Here is a 19,969-nt window from a genome sequence, read left to right on the forward strand (position 1 = left end):
AAGTTGATCCAAGCTTGCATTATTGCCCTTCGGGCTGTCAGAAGGCAGATATGGACCCATTGAGGAAGAGAGGCACAGGTAGGCATTAGTAAGGAAGCTTGCGGGGTGTCGCAGCTGAAAAGGCATATCAGTGGATCCTTAAGCAGACGTACATGCTGAGATCTATCAATATAGTCCGACACCTGGTCCTAAAAGGTTAAGGCTGCTTGACCGATCCATAATCTGTGGAACAGGGATGGTCTTGGAGTAGAGCACCAAGGGCATGCGGAGATGGAGGAGTCATTTTTGCTGTGGCGAAACGGAAGAGACGCCCGATGGGTGATTTTAAATTGGGTTTCTCGCCATGTTTCGCATGTTACTAGAGAGCAGACCTTTTGATATCCTGCAAGGATCTTCTCTGGTGCATCTGGATCATCTAGAATAGAGATCCAGGGTTTGAATGGAACAATGTGGTATTTTGTAGCCTGATGGGTGATGAGGTTGGAGTATATATCTGATATGGAGTATTGGTCCCGATCTATAATGCCCTGTACACACGACCGGTTTTGCCATTGGAATAAATTCTGAAGGTTTTTTCGACTGAGTTCCGATGGAATTCCGCTCAAGCTGTCTTGCATAAACATGGTCACATCAAATTCCGACTGTCAAGAACGCGGTGACGTACAACACGTACAATGGGACAACACGTACGACATCTCGTACTTGGTTCAGACCATGCGTCATTTTTGGAACATTGGAACAGCATACAGATGAGCGGTTTTCCTGATAGAAATTGATTCCGTTTGAAAAATTTAGAACATGTTCTCTATTTAAGTCTGTCTGAATTTTCGACGGAAAAAGTCCGATGGGGCATACACATGGTCGGAATATTTGATGAAAAGCTCCCATCTGACTTTTTCTGTCGGAATGTTCGACCGTGTGTACATGAGCATCAATGAAAGAGCGTTGACAAGGGTTTTGGCGCGTGCTGAAGCAGGATCTGAGGTAGCTGGTTAGCTGATGATAGTGAAACACCTGCGATGGCTTGAGGGAGTACTGTATAGTTAGTTCTGAGAAGGGTCTAAAAGTACCTTGGGCAGGATCAATGACTTTAGAGATGGTTGCTATGCCTGAGAACGACCATTGAGTAAAGGCCTTGTGTATTTTTATTATTAAACAAGTGTGATTTAACTGTACTTCTGTCTCGGTCTGATTTCATAGTTTGTGACAGTAGGCAAAGGCCATGAATTCAGAAGATACAGTCAATCCACTTGTTGGTATATTTTTTCCAGATTGGATGAGCAAGATCACTGCATGGATCAGTTTGCCATGGCATTAAAAACGCTCCTGAGTCGCATGGCTCACCTGGAATCTCCTACTGTGGCTGCTCCGGTACAACCTGTGTTGCAGGCTGTCCCTGCTGCTGCACCAGTCCCTGTGCAGGCACCCACCTTGAGTATTACCTCTATAAGAGGTATGTCTGGTTCCGCTCCGCTTCCCCAGTGATTTGGGGGCGACCCAGTTCAATGCAGAGGGTTTCTAAACCAGGTCGAGATATACTTTGAGATTCTGCCCCAGTCATTTCCCACAGACAGAAGCAAAGTAGGTTTCATGAGATCTTTGCTTTTTGAGAGAGCCTTGGCCTGGGCAAATCCTCTATGGGAGACGCAAAAACCTGTTGTCTTGAGTTACCCTGAGTTTGTGGCCTCCTTTAAAAGGGTATTTGACGTTCCTGCATGCTCCGCTTCTGCTGCCAAGTGCCTCATGTCCATCAAACAGAGTACGAGAACTGTTGCCAACTACGCCATTGAGTTCCGTACTCTGGCAGCAGAAGTTGCTTGGAACAATGAGGCCCTCATGGCTGCTTTTTCTCATGGTCTCTCAGATTCCATCAAGGATGAGATAGCAGCCCAAAATATACCCACTGAGCTGGAGAAGTTGATCATGTTTGCCATCCTCATTGAGTCCAGACTCAGAGAAAAACTCTCTTTTAAGGAGCGCTTGTGGAAGCCTCCTGTACATTTGCCTCCGAGCTTTGCAGTCCCACCCATGCCTCCCTCACCTCCCATGCCTCCTGGTACCGAGTCGGTCAGTGAAGATGAATCCATGCACTTGGGCTTCACGTGTCTCTCTGTGGATAAGGGAACCTTTAGGAGGAGGGAGAGATTGTGCCTTTATTGTGGCCAGGCAGGTCAATTTTTGAGGTCTTGTCCTACCCGTCCAGGGAACACCCAAATTTTGAGGTCCTGTCATGGACAGACCTTAGGTTTTTGTTTTGTCCCAGATATCCAGAAGGATAAGCCTCTGGTTTCAGTCACCCTTTCTTGGGCTAAGTCATCCGTCAAGCTACAGGCTCTAATCGACTGTGAGGCTGCAGGCCTTTTCATTGATGCTGCCTTTGTATTGAAGCACTCGATTCCGCTGCAGCTGCGTGACACTCCACTTGCCATTGAGGCTCTTGATGGGAGACCCCTACAGCCTGCCCGTGTGACTCATGAGACAGTTCCATTGTCCATGGCCGTAGGGGCTCTTGCTCATGAGATAATCCAATTAGATTCCAATAAGTTTCCGATGATTATTGGTTATCCTTGGTTACAGAGGCACAACCCTTCTTTTGATTGGCTCCATGCTAAGGTTCTCTCCTGGTCACCATAATGCAGTAAGACATGCTTCCAGAAGGTAGCCAAGGTCCTGTGCACCTCTTCAATCTCCTCCCTGCCGGAGGAGTACCGCAAGTCTTTGACAAGGGTCAAGCCGGTAGTTTGCCTCCACACTGGCCGTATGAGTGTGCAATTGACCTTCAACTTGGTGCCATACCCCCTTGTGGCCAGGTTTACCCTTTGTCGGTCTTGGAGAATAAGGCCATGAAGGAGTATGTTGCAGACGCACTTTTGCAAGGTTTCATCCGCAAATCCTCGTCCCCTGCTGGTGCTGGTTTCTTCTTTGTGAGTGGTGAACTGAGACCTTGTATTGATTATAGGGGTCTCAGTCGTTTCACGATTAAGAATGCCTATCCAATTCCATTAATTACAGAGTTATTTGACCGCTTCAAGGGATCAACGGGTTTCATGAAGCTTGATTTGAGAGGGGCATACAATCTTGTGAGGATCAAGTAGGGCGACGAGTGGAAAACTGCATTTAATACCAGAATAGGCCATTATGAGTACCTCATAATGCCTTTTGGCCTTTGTAACACCCCGGCAGTTTTCCAGGAATTCATTAACGATGTCCTCCGAGATTTGTTGCATTTGTTGATTTGTTTATGTGTGGCGGTTTATCTCGATGATATCCTCATATTTTCCAAGTCGCTGGAGAGCCACCACACAGATGTCTGTTGTGTGCTTCAGAAACTAAGAGAGAACAATCTCTATTGTAAATTGGAGAAGTGCGAGTTCCATCTTGAACAGGTTAAATTCCTGGGTTATGTCATTTCCACTGCTGGTTTTTCGATGGACCCAGAGAAACTTTCTGCAGTCCTACAGTGGCCCCGACCCATGGGTTTATGTCCTCTGCAGCATTTCCTTGGCTTTGCCAACTATTATCGGAAGTTTATTCATAACTTCTCATCTCTAGTCAAGCCCCTGACTGATATGACCAGAAAGGAAGGTAACCCACAGAGTTGGTCTCCGGAGTCCGTTAAGGCCTTTGAGAGTCTCAAGGCTGCCTTTGTTTCTGCTCCTTTGTTGGCACATCCTGATCCTACGTTACCTTTTATCCTTGAAGTTGATGCTTCTCAGACTGGAGTTGGCGTCATTTTGTCTCATTGTCCTACCTCTGAGAGTGCTTTGCATCATTGTGGCTACTTTTCCATTGTCACCTGCGGAGTGCAATTACAAGATTGGTGATAGAGAGCTGGTGGCGATCATTTTAGCCCTGAAAGAATGGAGATATCTCCTCGAAGGTTCCACTGTGCTGGTTCTCATTCTTACTGACCATAGGAATCTCACGTTCTTGTTTGAGGCTAAATACCTCTCTCCCAGGAGGGCACAATGGGCTCTTTTCTTGTCAAGTTTTAATTACATTGTCTCATTCTTACCTGGTAAAGTAAGGGCTAACACTTTGTCACAACAATTTTCCTCCACTTCCAAGTTGGAGTCGGTTCCGATTCCTGTGATTCCTCCTGATCGTATTCTGACTACAGTTCGCACCAATCTCACTTCTCCTTTGGGTGACAAAATTCTTGCTGCTCAGGTTCATGCTCCCCCTGAGAAACCTTGTGATCGCTGCTTTGTCCCAGAGAGTCTCTGTACTGCCGTGCTCCAGACTTACTGTTCTCCCAAGGCTGCTGGCCACCCTGCGACGAATCCACTCTTTTGGGCCATTTCCCAACAATTCTGGTGGCCTAGTCTACATGCTGATGTAACCGCCTTCGTAGCTGTCTGTTTCATGTGTGCTCAGAGTAAGACTCCATGACATCTTCCAGTGGGCCTCCTAAAACCCATACCCAATGGAGAGAGGCCCTGGACCCACCTGTCTATGGATTTCATTATGGAGTTACCCAACTCCCAGGGCAACACAGTTATCCTTATGGTGGTTGACCGGTTCTCAAAAATGTCTCATTGTATTCCACTTATGAAGTTGCCCACTTCTAAGGAACTGGCTTACATTTTTGCTCGGGAGATCTTTTGCTTACATGGGCTACCCAAAGTGATTGTCTTGGACAGGGGTAGTCAGTTTGTGTCCCGGTTCTGGCAAGCTGTTTGTGCACAGTTGAGAATTCAGCTTGATTTTTCCTTTGCGTATCACCCGCAGTCTAATGGAGCATCAGAACGAGCCAATCAGTCCTTGGAACAATTCCTACGTTGCTATATTTCTGACCATCATAACAACTGTTCAGACCTATTACCATGGGCAGAGTTTGCTCACAATAGTGCCTTGAATTCTGCTTCCTGATTGTCCCTGTTTATGGTGAACTGTGGTTTCCAACCTTCCATGTTGCCTGACTCATTTGTTCTGCAGAGTATTCCTGCGATAGAGGAGCATCTCCGTGATCTTCGTTCCACTTGGGCACAAGTCCAGGAGGCTTTGCAGCATGCTAATGATAGGTACAGACTCCATGCTGACCGCAGACACCTGCCAGTGCTTTCCTACCAGGTTGGGGACAGGGTCTGGCTTTCATCTTGCAACCTCTAACTTCATGTTCCCTCACTGAAGTTCGCATCTCAGTTTATTGGGCCTTTCCGTATTCTTCGCAGGATTAACCCAGTGGCTTACGCATTAGACCGTCCTTCTAAAATGCGTATTTCGAATGTATTTCATGTCTCCTTATTAAAACCTTTGGTCTGCAACCGCTTTACCACCTCGGTGCCATGTCCTCACCCTGTACAGGTTAAGAATCATGAGGAGTATGAAGTACAGTACATTATTGAGTCCCGTAGGTTCCGTGGGCGCATACAGTACCTGGTGCATTGGAAGGGGTACGGTCCGGAGGAACGCTCCTGGGTCTCATCCTCGGATGTACATTTCCTGTCCTCCTCCGTGATTTCCATAGATGTTTTCCCCTCAAGCCTGGTGGTCCTCTGAGGGGGAGGGGTCGTTAAGGAGGGGGTACTGTCAAGGCTGGGCTCAGCCCTTCCTTCTCTGAGCTGGCCGCTCAGCTGTCTGCGAATTGCCAGCTCCTATCTCTCCACAGGTTCTCAGATTTGATGATATGCTGCTCATCAGTCCTGCCTGCTTAAGCCGTCCAGCCCAGAGGATCTCTGCCTTCGCCTTAGTCAACATCACAGAGATTCTCTCTTGCATTCCTGTTTAAAGACTTGCTTGGCTGACATCCCTTCTGGCTCCAGATCCTGCTTGCTGTTTTACTACACTCATCTCCAGCTCCCTGATGTTTGGCTTGTCTGACTATCCATTACGGTTCCTGAACTCTGGCTATGTTTTGGCTACGTTTGTTCTATTTATTTTTATTATTAAACAAGTGTGATTTAACTGTATTTCTGTTTCGGTCTGATTTCATGGTTTCTGACACATTGTCCTTCAAAAAAGTCAGCCATTCATCCAACCCTCCTATTTCTTTGGTACATATGAATAACAGGTCATCAATATGGCAGCAGAAAAACTGTATTTGGGAATGATGGGGACACCCAGCCCCAAAAGGCGGGACCTCTCCCACCAACCCGTGTAAAGGTTGGCAAGGGAGGGTGAGAACTTAGCCCCCATAGAGGCCCTGCATCTCTGGAGGTAGAATTCCCCATTGAACATAAAATAGTTGTGTGTCATAAGATAATCTAAACACTAGGGATGAGCTTCGAGTTCGAGTCGAACTCATGTTCGACTCGAACATTGGCTGTTCGCAAGTTCACCGAACAGCGAACAATTTGGGGTGTTCGCAGCAAATTCGAATGCCGCGGAACACCCTTTAAAAGTCTATGGGAGAAATCAAAAGTGCTAATTTTAAAGGCTAATATGCAAGTTATTGTCATAAAAAGTGTTTGGGGACCTGGGTCCTGCCCCAGGGGACATGGATCAATGCAAAAAAAAGTTTTAAAAACGGCCGTTTTTTCAGGAGCAGTGATTTTAATAACGCTTAAAGTCAATCAATAAAAGTGTAATATCCCTTTAAATTTCGTACCTGGGGGGTGTCTGTAGTGTGTCTGTAAAGGGGCGCATGTTTCCTGTGTTTAGAACAGTCTGACAGCAAAATGACATTTTGAAGGAAAAAACTCATTTAAAACTACCCGCGGCTATTGCATTGCCGACAATACACATAGAAGTTCATTGATAAAAACGGCATGGGAATTCCCCAAAGGGGAACCCCGAACCAAAATTAAAAAAAAAATATGACGTGGGAGTCCCTCTAAATTCCATACCAGGCCCTTCAGGTCTGGTATGGATATTAAGGGGAACCCCGGCCAAAATTAAAAAAAAAAAATGACGTGGGGTTCCCCCTAAATTCCATACCAGACCCTTCAGGTCTGGTATGGATTTTAAGGGGAACCCCGCGCCAAAAAAAAAAAAAAAAAACGGCGTGGGGTCCCCCCAAAAATCCATACCAGACCCTTATCCGAGCACGCAACCTGGCAGGCCGCAGGAAAAGAGGGGGGGACGAGAGTGCGGCCCCCCTCCCTCCTGAACCGTACCAGGCCACATGCCCTCAACATTGGGAGGGTGCTTTGGGGTAGCCCCCCAAAACACCTTGTCCCCATGTTGATGAGGACAAGGGCCTCATCCCCACAACCCTGGCCGGTGGTTGTGGGGGTCTGCGGGCGGGGGGCTTATCGGAATCTGGAAGCCCCCTTTAACAAGGTGACCCCCAGATCTCGGCCCCCCCCCTGTGTGAAATGGTAAGGGGGTACATAAGTACCCCTACCATTTCACGAAAAAAGTGTCAAAAATGTTAAAAATGACAAGAGACAGTTTTTGACAATTCCTTTATTTAAATGCTTCTTCTTTCTTCTATCTTCCTTCATCTTCTGGTTCTTCTGGTTCTTCTGGCTCTTCTGGTTCTTCCTCCGGCGTTCTCGTCCAGCATCTCCTCCGCGGCGTCTTCTTCTCCTCGGGCCGCTCCGCACCCATGGCATAGGGGGGAGGCTCCCGCTCTTCTCTTCTTCTTTTCTTCTCTTCTGTTCTTCTTCATTTTCTTCTTCGGGCTGCTCCGCAATCCATGCTGGCATGGAGGGAGGCTCCTGCTGTGTGACGGCGCTCCTCGTCTGACAGTTCTTAAATAACGGGGGGCGGGGCCACCCGGTGACCCCGCCCCCCTCTGACGCACGGTGACTTGACGGGACTTCCCTGTGGCATTCCCCGTGACGTCACAGGGAAGTCCCGTCAAGTCACCGTGCGTCAGAGGGGGGCGGGGTTCACCGGGTGGCCCCGCCCACCCGGTTATTTAAGAACTGTCAGGCGAGGAGCGCCGTCACACAGCGGGAGCCTCCCTCCATGCCAGCATGGATTGCGGAGCGGCCCGAAGAAGAAAATGAAGAAGAACAGAAGAGAAGAAAAGAAGAAGAGAAGAGCGGGAGCCTCCCCCCTATGCCATGGGTGCGGAGCGGCCCGAGGAGAAGAAGACGCCGCGGAGGAGATGCTGGGCGAGAACGCCGGAGGAAGAACCAGAAGAGCCAGAAGAACCAGAAGAACCAGAAGATGAAGGAAGATAGAAGAAAGAAGAAGCATTTAAATAAAGGAATTGTCAAAAACTGTCTCTTGTCATTTTTAACATTTTTGACACTTTTTTCGTGAAATGGTAGGGGTACTTATGTACCCCCTTACCATTTCACACAGGGGGGGGGCCGGGATCTGGGGGTCACCTTGTTAAAGGGGGCTTCCAGATTCCGATAAGCCCCCCACCCGCAGACCCCCACAACCACCGGCCAGGGTTGTGGGGATGAGGCCCTTGTCCTCATCAACATGGGGACAAGGTGTTTTGGGGGGCTACCCCAAAGCACCCTCCCAATGTTGAGGGCATGTGGCCTGGTACGGTTCAGGAGGTTCTGCGGCCTGCCAGGTTGCGTGCTCGGATAAGGGTCTGGTATGGATTTTTGGGGGGACCCCACGCCGTTTTTTTTTTTTTTTTTTGGCGCGGGGTTCCCCTTAAAATCCATACCAGACCTGAAGGGTCTGGTATGGAATTTAGGGGGAACCCCACGTCATTTTTTTTTTTTAATTTTGGCCGGGGTTCCCCTTAATATCCATACCAGACCTGAAGGGCCTGGTATGGAATTTAGGAGGACTCCCACGTCATATTTTTTTTTTAATTTTGGTTCGGGGTTCCCCTTTGGGGAATTCCCATGCCGTTTTTATCAATGAACTTCTATGTGTATTGTCGGCAATGCAATAGCCGCGGGTAGTTTTAAATGAGTTTTTTCCTTCAAAATGTCATTTTGCTGTCAGACTGTTCTAAACACAGGAAACATGCGCCCCTTTACAGGCATACTATAGACACCCCCCAGGTACGAAATTTAAAGGGATATTACACTTTTATTGTTTGACTTTAAGCATTATTAAAATCACTGCTCCTGAAAAAACGGCCGTTTTTAAAACTTTTTTTTGCATTGATCCATGTCCCCTGGGGCAGGACCCAGGTCCCCAAACACTTTTTATGACAATAACTTGCATATAAGCCTTTAAAATTAGCACTTTTGATTATTCATGTTCGTGTCCCATAGACTTTAACGGTGTTCTCATGTTCGAACAAACTTTTTTCCTGTTCGCATGTTCTGGTGCGAACCGAACAGGGGGGTGTTCGGCTCATCCCTACTAAACACTGTAAAATAAATTCCTGATGAACTAAGGAATATTTACTAAAATGTTTCAAAATATAAGAAACTGCTTGAAAACCTTTTGGATGGGGGAATGGATGAATATAGGCTTTCTGGATTCTAGAGTTGCCAGCTACATCTTTCTTGGAGCTGCGTATTTAATGGCTGGAGGCCATTTAATGCAGAGTACCCAGTGAAGGACCCCCCCCCCCAATCTATGAGGTGTGTTCCTCTGTCTTTGTGCTTTAGTCTATTTTAGCTGCCCTGATTGCGCTTTTACACTACTTGTTGCATTCCTTGCAGTGTTGGAATGCGGTGCGGACAATGTCCCCTCGGCCTTATACTGTATTTTTAAAGGCCATTTTTTTCACTTTATAAACCTTTTTACATTAACGTTTAGACACCCAGATTTACCCTCAGCTATTTTATATGTGTTGGCCATAGGAATGCACTGGCTGATACCCTTATTTAATATGCTCTTAAAACACTCCTACCTCAGTGTTCAATGTTTTAAGAATTTGATCTCATTTAATATTCAGTGGTATGGAGAGTAGCTTAGAGAAGTTGGCTCTTTTGGAATTTAATGTTCTTGCACTGCCCTAGTGCCTCCTTTTACTATGAGGAGTGTTGAATGTAATTACCCTATGATCGTTGTTTCCTAAGTTTACCCGTAATTCCACGTAAATCTGCAAATCAGATTTGTGTTATTTGTAATAAGTAGATCTAGCAAAGCATTATTTCTAGTCAAAGCATCCACCAATTGACCATGGAGTTGTCCTGTAAGACATTTGAAATGAAATGGCAAGCTTTAAATGAGTTAGCAGTTCCTTCTGCCCAAGTAATCAGAATCCCCCATTAAGATAAGATTGCCCTGCCTTGCTGCCATTTCTAACTGTGATAGATCAGACTTCTCATCCTCTAAGATAGGGGGCCTTTAGCATATGCCCACTATTAGTTTCCCATTTGCTACTTCCCTTTGAATCTCCAGCAACAAGGATTCCACCCCTGCCTTGCCCCATTAGCTATGCCATCCCTCACATTCACTATTAAATCATTTTTAATATTTCCACAAAGTTGAAATCCTCCTCATGTATCAGCAGCTCCAGTTTTTCCATTTTATTAGCTAGACTTCTAGCATTTGTGTACATGTCTTTTAGTTTTTTACATGCACATATTTTTTCCTCCTTAGTACTAATGCCCCTAATAGCACCCTCCGTCCTTTGCTCACTGCTGGCTATCTCTTCCTCTGATCCCTCCCCCTATCACCTTGTTTAAAAGCCTACATTTTTGGCCATCTTCTCTCCCAGCAGAACTGCACCCTCCTCATTGAGGTGCAGTCTGTCCCTACTGTAGAGCCAGTAACCGACTGAAAAGGCAGCCCGGTTCTCCAGGAACCCAAATCCCTCTTTCCTGCACCAGTTTCTCAGCCAATTGTTAAGTTCCCTAATCTCCTGCTGCCTCTCTGGTGTGGCTCAAGGTACAGGCAGTATTTCTGAAAATACCACCGTGGAGGTCTATTTTACTTCTGCATAGCTCCTAAATCCCTGATTTTTTTTTAGGACACTCCCTCTTCCTCTAACTTTGTCATTGATACCAATATGTACCATGACTGCTGCATCCTCCCCAGCCCCACCCATCAAACTGTCCATCTGATCCATGATGTGCTGAACCCTGTTGCCCAGTAAACAACATACTTTTCAGCGATCTTTGTGTTAAAATCTGTCTATACTTTACTTTATCCTTGTCCCCATCCTCACTGGAGGAGTTGTTCCCCGGCAGCTAGGGGATTCACTCTGCTTCAGCACTGCCACTCCTTGATGGATGTCCCCAATATCACGCAACCAATGGATTTATTGGGATGTGTCAGTTCAGGACTGGTCTATCTTATACTTTTCCCTCTACCCCATCTTACCCAGTTATTCTGCTCTGGAGTCTTTACCTCCTTATAACCACCCAACTGATGGGTATGGTCCAAACTTGCTTTCAGGCTAATGATCCTTTGCAGTGTTGCCAGATGCTTCCTTAGTAGTGATGGGCCAAACACCCCCCTATTCGATTCGCATCAGAACTCCCAAACAGAGAAAAAGTTCAGACCGGCAAACTTTATTAAAGTCTATGGGACCCGAACAAGTAAAATCAAACGTCCCCATTTTGAAGGAATATATGCAAGTTATTGGCCATAAAAAGGGTATGAAGGCCATAGAGTAAAAGAGTAAAAAATATATTTTTTTAAAGGAGCAGTGATTTTACTGATGATTAAAGTAAAACTATAAAAGTGAAAAATTCCTTAACCACTTCAGCCCCAGAAGAATTTACCCCTTTCCTGACCAGAGCGTTTTTTGCGATTTGGCACTGTGTCACTTTAACTGACAATTGTGCGGTCGTGCAACATTGTACCCAAACAAAATTGACATTCTTTTTTTCTCACAAATAGAGCTTTCTTTTGGTGGTATTTGATCGCCTCTGCGGTTTTTATTTTTTGTGCTATAAAGAAAAAAAAAAACGACAATTTTGAAAAAAAACACAATATTTTGTACTTTTTGCTATAATAAATATCCCCATTTTTAAAAAAAAAAAAAAAGCTAATTTTTTTCTCAGTTTAGGCTGCTATGTATTCTTCTACACATTTTTGATAAAAAAAAAAAAAAATCGCAATAAGTTACAGTATATTGATTGGTTTGCACAAAAGTTATAGCGTCTACAAAATAGGGGATAGATTTATAGCATTTTTATTATTTTTTTTTTTTACTAGTAATGGCGGCGATCTGCGATTTTTATCGTGACTGCGACATTATGGCAGACAGATCGGACAATTTTGACACATTTTTAGAACCATTGGCATTAATACAGCGATCAGTGCTTTTAAAAATGCATTGATTGCTGTAAAAATGTCACTGGCAGTGAAGGGGTTAACACTAGGGGGCGGTGAAGGGTTTAAGGGTTAACTGTGTTCCCTGCTAGGTGATTCTAACTGAAGGGGAGGGACTAACTACAGGAAGTGACAGATCGTGGTTCCTAGCTAATAGGAACACACGATCTGTCACTCCTGTCAGAACAGAACAGGGAAGTGTGTGTTTACACACACTCGCCCCTGTTCTGTGTCTCCTGCACACGATTGCTCCTGGCCGGCGGTCATTGCAACCGTCGGCCAAGAGCATTGGCACCACCACTGTGCAGCGGGCGGACGTGCGTGCGCGCCTGCTATCTGGACCTCGCGAGCCAACGTACAGCTACATGGTTTCGCGCAGGGGAGCCAACCTGTATAACTGCAGTGACTGGTCCGGAAGCAGTAAAGTGGTGCATTTGTACTGTGTATAGAACCTGCTGCAGTAAAACTGACATTTGTAAAGAAAAAAAAAAGATATTTAAATTGACTCTATACAACAATATACAATTAAAAAAAAAACGAAAAAAAATGAAAAAAAAAACAAAAAACAGTGCCCCCCTTTACATACCAGGCCCTTTGGATCTGGTGTGGATTTTAAGGGGAACCCCATGGCAAATAAACCCCGCCCCCCAAAATCCATACCAGATTCTTATCCAAGCACTCAGCCTGGCAGGAAAGGGGGAAGATGAGCGAGCGCCCCCCCTACTGAACCATACCAGGCCACATGCCCTCAACATGGGGGGGTGCTTTGAGGCAGGCAAAGCACCTTGTCCATATGCTAATGGAGACAAGGGCCTCTTCCTGACAACTTTGGGCTGTGGTTGTGGGGGTCTGCTCCCCCAGATCCCAGCACCTTATGTGAATGAGTATGGGGTACTGCTCCGTCCGTGATGAAGGATAACTGGCAAATAACTGCTCCGGCAGGTGACAGTTCCTAAATAGGTAAGAGCAGGGCCATCTGGTGACGTCAGCTGGTGGCACCACCCTCACCAACACTGCATGACTTCACATGACCCAGCATGACCCACCCATGGAACTCTTTTCCACAACCATGGGCGGTGGGTGTTGTGATTGACGATGGATCTACATCGCGGGACATTGTTTTTTATTTTTTTAATAAAGGAATTGTCAAAAACTGCCTCCCTATGGTAGACCAAAGAAGTTGAGTGCACGTGCTCCACGTCATATCCAGAGGTTGTCTTTGGGAAATAGATATATGAGTGCTGCCAGCATTGCTGCAGAGTAGGGATGAGCTTTGAGTTGGAGTCAAACCCATGTTCGGCTCGAACATTGCATGTTCGACCGTTCATCGAATTGCGAATGATATGGGCTGTTCGAGCCAAATTCGAGTGGCGCGCCACAGCCCATAATTCACTGCAGCATCGCAGTGCATTGCTGGCTGATGATTGGCCAAGCATGCACTGTGACCCGCATGCTTGGCCAATCACAGCGCCGTCTGTACAGAGAGCCGTAATTGGCAAAAGCCAGGGTGGCTTAAGCCAATTATGGCTCAGGGGGTTTAGTACACGCCCCACACTATATAAGGCTGCCTGCACGTCGGCCCTGTGTAGTGTGTTCTGGCGTTGAGAGAGAGAGATAGAGAGAGAGAGAGACAGTGTCATTTGATGTAAGTTAGATAGAATAGGCAAGCGAGTCAGTTAGCTGCACTTACAGTGTATTGTGTATATATATGCATCCTAGGTGCTGTATATATATAGATAGATAGATAGATAGGTAGATAGATAGATAGATATACTGTATTCAGTTTAGCTAGATTCATTCCTGTTATTCTCTTTCTACTGACAGGCAGGCAGGTGTTTTTACAGTATTTACAGCTACCTGAAGAAAATTGCTGGTGTTCTTCTGATCCTATTAGTCCTATTAGCTACAGTATTAACAGTTAGTGTAGTGCATCCTCTTCACAGTGTGCAGAGGACGCACTACAAGCTACCTGAAGAAAATTGGTGGTGTTTTTCTGATTCTATTAGTACCGCAGGCAGCTGCAGTATTAACAAGTTAGTGTAGTGCGTCCTCTGCGCAGTGTGCACCTAAAGCTACCTGAAGAAAATTGGTGTTGTTCTTCTGATCCTATTAGTACTGCAGGCAGTTGCAGTATTTACAAGTTAGTGTAGTGCGTCCTCTGCACAGTGTGCACCTAAAGCTACCTGAAGACAATTGCTGTTGTTCTGCTCCTATTAATACCACAGGCAGGCAGATAAAGTATTAACAGTTAGTGTACTGTGTCCTCTGCACAGTGTGCACCTAAAGCTACCTGAAGAAAATTGGCGGTGTTCTTTTGATCCTGTTAGTACCGCAGGCAGCTGCAGTATTTACAAGTTAGTGTAGTGCGTCCTCTGCACAGTGTGTACCTAAAGCTACCTGAAGAAAATTGGTGGTGTTCTGATCCTATTAGTACCGCAGGCAGCTGCAGTATTTACAGTTAGTGTAGTGCGTCCTCTGCACAGTGTGCACTAGGGATGAGCTTCGAGTCGAACTCATGTTCGACTCGAACATTGGTTGTTCGCCAGTTCGCCACACAGCGAACAATTTGGGGTGTTCACGGCAAATTCGAATGCCACGGAACACCCTTTAAAAGTCTATGGGAGAAATCAAAAGTGCTAATTTTAAAGGCCTATATTCAGGGTATTGTCATAAAAAGTGTTTGGGGACCTGGGTCCTGCCCCAGGGGACATGGATCAATGCAAAAAAGAGTTTTAAAAACGTCCGTTTTTTCGGGAGCAGTGATTTTAATAATGCTTAAAGTGAAACAATAAAAGTGTAATATCCCTTTAAATTTCATACCTGGGGGGTGTCTATAGTATGCCTGTAAAGGGGAGCATGTTTCCCGTGCTTAGAACAGTCTGACAGCAAAATGACATTTCAAAGGAAAAAAAGTCATTTAAACTTACTCGCGGCTATTAATGAATTGCCGGTCCGACAATACACATAAAAGTTCATTGATAAAAACAGCATGGGAATTCCCCACAGGGGAACCCCAAACCAAAATTTTTTAAAAAAATGACATGGGGGTCCCCCTAAGTTCCATACCAGGCCCTTCAGGTCTGGTACGGATATTAAGGGGAACCCCGGCCAAATAAAAAAAAAAAAAAATGGTGTGGGTTCCCCCTCAAAATTTATACCAGACCCTTTGGGGAACCCCACGCCAAAATTAAAAAAAAAAATGTTGTGAGGTCCCCCCAAAAATCCATACCAGACCCTTATCTGAGTACGCAACCTGGCAGGCCGCAGGAAAAGAGGGGGGGGCGAGAGAGCGCCCCCCCTCCTGAACCGTACCATGCCACATGCCCTCAACATTGGGAGGATGCTTTGGGGTAGCCCCCCAAAACACCTTGTCCCCATGTTGATGGGGACAAGGGCCTAATCCCAAAAAACGCTTGGCCGGTGGTTGTGGGGGTCTGTGGGCGGGGGGGTTATCGGAATCTGGAAGCCCCCTTTAACAAGGAGACCCCCAGATCCCAGCCCTCCCCCCTGTGTGAAATGGCCATTTCACTAAAAAAGTGTCAAAAATGTTAAAAATGACAAGAGACAGTTTTTGACAATTCCTTTATTTAAATGCTTCTTCTTTCTTCTTTCTTCTATCTTCTTTCTTCTTTCTTTTATCTTCCTTCGGTTTCTTCCTCCATCTTCTTCTTCTTTGGGTCCTTCTGGTTCTTCTTCCGGTGTTCTCGTCGTATTCGTGGTATCAAGGAGTGGGATGATTACTGGCTGGCAAATGGCCCCCAAATGTACCCCATACTCATTCACCTGGGGGGGTGGGACTCCTTGTTAAAGTTGGCTTCCAGATTTCGGGGGGTTTAGGGGAACTCACTTTTTTTTTGCATGGAGGCCCCCTTAAAATCTGTACCAAAATCAAAGGGTCTGGTATGTACAGTATATCCTGGGGAACCTCATGCTTTTTTTTATTTTATATTTTAAATTTTTTGTGACGTACCCTCTTAAAATACATGCGAGACTCAAATGGGTTTACTTTAACGCCTTTCCACCCAGCCTATTGTAAAATGATGGTCGGATGGGAGCACTGTTGTTCTGGGAGGACGTCATATGACAACCTCCCAGGATTGCGCCTTGCATTGTTCTCGAAGGCAGTACTCGCCCACTCCCTTTTTTTCACCCTCTTGCCTATTAGAGCAGAAAATTAGCATTTTCAATTTAACTGGTTTCAATGAAGTTCACTGAACACCTGCTGAATAGGGATGGGCTGTCTGTTCGAGTCGAACATGAACATTGGCTGTTCGCCCATTCGCCGAATAGAAAACAATTTGGGGTGTTCGCGGCAAATTCGAAAGCCATGGGACACCCTTTAAAAGTCTATGAGAGAAATCAAAAGTGCTAATTTTAAAGGCTAATATGCCCCAAAGTTATTGTCATAAAAAAGTGTTTGGGGACCTGGGTCCTGCCCCAGGGGACATGTATCAATGCAAAAAAATGTTTTTAAAATGGCAGTTTTTCGGGAGCAGTGATTTTAATAATGCTTAAAGTGATACAATAAATGTGAAATATTCCTTTAAATTTCGTACCTGGGGGGTGTCTATAGTATGCCTGTAAAGTAGCGCATGTTTCCCATGTTTAGAAAAGTCCCTGCACAAAATGTCATTTCTAAAAGAAAAAAGTAATTTAAAACTACTCGTGGCTATTAATGAATTGTTGGGTCTCTGCAATACAGATTAAAGTCATTGAAAAAAAACAGCATGGGATTCCTCCCAGTCCATTACCAAGCCCTTTGGGTCTGGTATGAATATTAAGGGGAACCCTGAACCAAAATTTAAAAAAAAATTTGTGTGGGGGTCCCCCCAAACTCCATTACCAGGACCTTCAGGTCTGGTATGGATTTTAAGGGGAACCCCGCGCCAAAATGAAAAAAAAAAACACTTTGACACTTTTTTTGTGAAATGGTAGGGGTACATTTGTACCCCATTACCATTTTACACAGGGGGGTGGGATCTGGGGGTCCCCTTGTTAAGGGGGGCTTCCAGATTCTGATCAGCCCCCCACCTGCAGACCCCCACAACCACCGGGCAAGGGTTGTGGGGATGAAGCCCTTGTCTCCATCAACATGGGGACATCCTCCCCATGTTGAGGACATGTGGCCTGGTACGGTTCAGGAGGGGTGGGCGCTCTCTTGTCCCCCCTCTTTTCCTGCAGCCTGCCAGGTTGCATGCTCGGATAAGGGTCTGGTATGGATTTTGAGGGGGACCCCCACGCCTTTTTTTTTTCATTTTGGCGCGGGGTTCCCCTTAATATCCATACCAGACCTGAAGGTCCTGGTATGGAATTTGGAGGAACCCCAGGCATTTTTTTTTTTTATTTTGTTTTGGGGTGCCCCTTAATATTCATACCAGACTCAAAGGGCCTGGTAATGCACTGTGGGGGAACCCCAGGCCGGTTTTTTCAATTACTTTTATGTGTATTACAGAGACCCAACAATTCATTAATAGCTGACACTAGTGCTAGTAATAGTTTTAAATGACTTTCTTTTCCTTTAGAAATGTCATTTTGCTCTCAGACTGTTGTAAACACAGAAACGTGCTACTCACAGGCATACTATAAACACCCCCCAGGTACGAAATTTAAAGGAATATTTCACTTTTATTGTTTCACTTTAAGCATTATTAAAATCACTGCTCCCGAAAAAATGGCCGTTTTTAAAACTTTTTTTGCATTGATACATGTCCCCTGGGGCAGGATCCGGGTCCCCAAACACTTTTTATGACAATAGCTTGTATATTAACCTTTAAAATTAGCACTTTTGATTTCTCCCATAGACTTTTAAAGGGTGTTCCGCGGCTTTCAAATTTGCCACGGACACCCCAAATTGTTCGCTATTCGGCGAACGGGCGAACAGCCAATATTCGAGTCAAACTCATGTTCGACCCAAACAGACAGCCCATCCCTAGTTTAAACATTCAGTAATGAGACTTTCATTTACAGACCTGCTTTGTGGAACTTAGCATTAACTCAACATTGTTTCTGCTGTTTTATTCATTCCCCAGAAAGCATTGCCCAAAAGCTTTTCCCTCTGTAGTTAATGCTGATCACATGTATGAATATTTTTAAAACATTTGACATATCTGTATAGAAATTGTTAATGTACTGTTTTGGAAAAATCTTTTTGTAGCCCGTCTTTCCGGTATTACCTGAACCTCCTAGCTTTCCTTTCCGCAATTGATAGTATTAACCAGGATCCAGATATCTTACCCAATATCACTCTAGGCTTCCATCTATATGATTCATGGTTGGAACCCAGGAAGGGTGCACAGAGTGTTCTGCAGATCTTATCTGGACCAAATGGGACATTTCCTAATTATTCCTGTAAAGAACAAGGCAAGCTGGCTGGTGTTATTGGAGATCAATATTCATCCACTACAATCCCAATCGCCCAAATCCTTGGACTGTACAGATACACACAGGTGAGTGAAAAGTACTTGTATATTTGTAATAATAGTCTAAGTCAACAGAGAAAACAATATACATTTTACAAAAACATGACAGTCTGTGAAAGTTGAAGTGTAAAAAAAACTCTAACAATTAAAGTTTTTGTAACTGCAAAGTCAATCAAACAAATGAAGACACACCTAGCACAATCACTAAGGATTTTGTCCCATTTTCCATCATTCGGCTTCATGCACACCAGGAGCTAAAAAAAATGCTGGACAAACACTGGACCAAAAAATGCTAAAGCAGGCTGTTTTAACAATTTTAAAAAATAGCAACAATGGGGACAAGGGCCTCTTCCCCACAACTCTGGCCAGTGATTGTTGGGGTCTGTGGGCAAGGGGCTTATTGGAATCTGGAAGCCCCCTTTAACAAGGGGGCCCCCAGATTCAGCCCCTCCCTGTCGATAAATATGGGGTACATAGCAACCCTACTCGTTCACCAAAATAAAAAAAAATGTTGTGTAAATAAGAAAAGGAGGCAACTTTTGACAAGTGCATTATTAAAAAAATTGTACCCTGGAGTAGATCCAACGTCGATCATGATGAATGCCAGTTAACCCCAAATAAAAAAAAGGTCTGCACCTGATGGAGGCTCCAGCCGAATGACAGCTTCACCACCTCCCACCGCTAAATACATTAAAAGGTGGGGCCACCCGATTATGTCACCGAGTGGCCCCACCCTTTGTGATGTCATCGGCCCAGCATGCCCCAGTTGATGACGTCACAAGGATGCGGGGCCATACAGTGATGTCATCAAAGCACCTTGTCCTCATGTTGATGGGGACAAGGGCCTCTTCCCCACAACCCTGGCCAGTGATTGTGGGAATATGCAGGCAATCGGAATCTTGAAGCCCCCTTCAACAAGGGGGCCCCCAGATCCTGTCCCCCCATGGGTATATAATCATGATGAATGCTGGCTGTTGACCCCCCCCAAAAAAAAAGCCTGCAGCCAGCAAAGGCTTCCAAAGACTGACAGCTCTGCCGCTAAATAAATTAAAAGGCAGGGTCACCCAATTATATCATTGAGTGACTCCACCCCATGTGATGTCATCTGCCCAGCATGCCCTAGTCAATGACATCACCAGGGGGCAGGGCCATATGGTGACATCACTTAATCACCTTGTCCTCATGTTGATGGGTACAAAGGGACTCTTCCCCAAAACCCTGGCCTGTGGTTGTGGGGGTCTGCAGGCAGAGGGCTTATCGGAATCTTGAAGCCCCCTTCCACAAGGTGGCTCCCAGATCCTGTCCCCCTATGGGTATATAGTAAAAAAATTATGTCACAAGGGGGGCTATACAGTGACATCACCGGGTGCCCCTGCCCTTTCATTTATTAGCAGTGGGAGGCGGCAGAGCTGTCAGATGATGGGAGCCTTCATCGCGTGAGGACCTTTTTTTTGGGGGGGGGAGATCGGTGGCCGGCGTTTATCGTGATTGATGATAGATCTACA

At 45.5% G+C, this 19,969-nt stretch overlaps 1 protein-coding gene across 1 annotated transcript in view; it reads left to right on the forward strand.

Moving 5' to 3' along the window:
* Window positions 1–19,969, forward strand: part of LOC141130771 (vomeronasal type-2 receptor 26-like) — a 132,440-nt gene that overhangs the window by 18,962 nt on the left and 93,509 nt on the right. Inside the window, exon 2 of the mRNA XM_073618160.1 lies at window positions 18,200–18,491. Within this exon, the coding sequence (XP_073474261.1) occupies window positions 18,200–18,491 (292 nt within the window). The remainder of the gene's footprint in view (window positions 1–18,199; window positions 18,492–19,969) is intronic.

This window comes from Aquarana catesbeiana, linkage group LG01, assembly GCF_042186555.1.
Source record: "Aquarana catesbeiana isolate 2022-GZ linkage group LG01, ASM4218655v1, whole genome shotgun sequence".
Classification (NCBI taxonomy): Eukaryota; Metazoa; Chordata; class Amphibia; order Anura; family Ranidae; genus Aquarana; species Aquarana catesbeiana.